General features: G+C 39.6%; 1 protein-coding gene across 1 annotated transcript in view; it reads right to left on the bottom strand.

Moving 5' to 3' along the window:
- The window catches only part of LOC101852348, a gene marked incomplete at both ends in the record, with an annotated part of 30,019 nt that overhangs the window by 18,544 nt on the left and 9,985 nt on the right, over positions 1-1,490 (bottom strand). The window contains 1 exon segment of the mRNA XM_013086727.2: positions 584-676. Within this exon segment, the coding sequence (XP_012942181.1) occupies positions 584-676 (93 nt within the window).

Below are 1,490 nucleotides of genomic sequence, written 5' to 3'. Positions count from 1 at the left end.
CTCTCTCTCTCTCTCTCTCTCTACCTTTCTCACTGACTCTCTGTGTGTGTCTTTTTCTCACTGTCTCTCTTTCTCTCTCCCTCGCTGTTTTTCTGTCGTCCCCTACCCCTCCTCTCTTTCTCTCTCTGCCTCTCTCCCACCAAAGAGGTGCTAACAGCACACAAACCCTCCTGATATTCGACGTAAAATAGAAAAACTCCCTACACATTTATTAAGCTAAAATATTCCGAGAACTACAGAGGAGCGCCTACACTAGTCGCCAGACGCTGGTTCACATAGTTTTGTAGCATAATAAACTTGTGTAGAAAAACAACACAATAAAGTAAAAAAAACCCCAAATAACAACAACAATAACCAACAAAACATACAAACAAACATTGGAAAAAAACAACTGGAGGCAGCAAAGCGTGACCTCATTTCTTTCTTGCCCTGTCTCCATTTTTTTAAAACATTTAAAAAGTCACTTTTTCTCTAGCTCACTCTTTGTTATTAACTGTTTTCACTGTTATTAAAATGGAGATAGGACAAGAAAGCACTGAGGTCACGAAAGGCATAAACGAGACAGTTGTCCATCAATACTGACCAGAAGCAGGTGAGGTTTCCCGCCCTTCATATTGCCCAGTTTGGTCACTTGTATAACGGCGTCTTTGCTTGCGTCTGCGTAATACGCCAGATCCTGGAATGTGATAAGATAAGATAAGATAAATAATATTACATGAGAAATGCACCCAGGAATCTTGATTTAATCTTATAATGTGATAATGACAGAAAGGAAAAGGTGAAAACATATTATAAAATATTGGAACAAATTTTTGAGCATTTCTACTATTTCTTTTGAACATAACGATATCTATTCATTTACTACTTGGCGATTTCTCCTTTTCCGAGGAACAAAACGATTCTTTGAGATGCGAAAGCTGCCCAGTGTTTAGTCCTTGGCATTCTTATACACCGTTTTTAGACAGCCCCGTTAATCAAAATAATACAAACAACTCTAAGAGTGCAGACGGAAACAGACGGAAAGTCGGGAAGGGTGGGATGGGGGGGGGTGCCTGAGATTAAGGACATAATATGAGACGTGAGAAAGACGTCTTGATAAAAATAGAGAAATGATGACACTATTATGTCCTAGAAAGAGTAGGGATGTTTGTTGGGTTTTATAATTAAAATAATTTTGCTTTTGTAAGTGCGTTACAGCACTCGCAAAACAATTAGGTCGAATAAGTATCGAAGATTATTAAAGTTTTACAAGAGAGTAACAAACACAAAGAAGAAGGAGCAGAGGTAAGGACGATAGATGTTTGATGGGAAAGAAGGAGCAAACCACTCCAGAGCACCCACCAACCACCCACACTGGAACGTTTCACCTCTGTTTGCACGAATGGGGCTATTTATAGACACCTCATTTGGGGAAAGTAGAAGCAAAGATCGTGTAGTGGAGAATCTTTGGTGGAAATCTGTTTTCCTCTTTCTCTCCTTGACATCCCCCC

Source organism: Aplysia californica, unplaced genomic scaffold (assembly GCF_000002075.1).
Source record: "Aplysia californica isolate F4 #8 unplaced genomic scaffold, AplCal3.0 scaffold00496, whole genome shotgun sequence".
NCBI classification, from domain to species: Eukaryota; Metazoa; Mollusca; class Gastropoda; order Aplysiida; family Aplysiidae; genus Aplysia; species Aplysia californica.
Note: the sequence above shows the minus strand (reverse complement) of the source record. Positions and strands in the feature narration are given on the sequence as shown.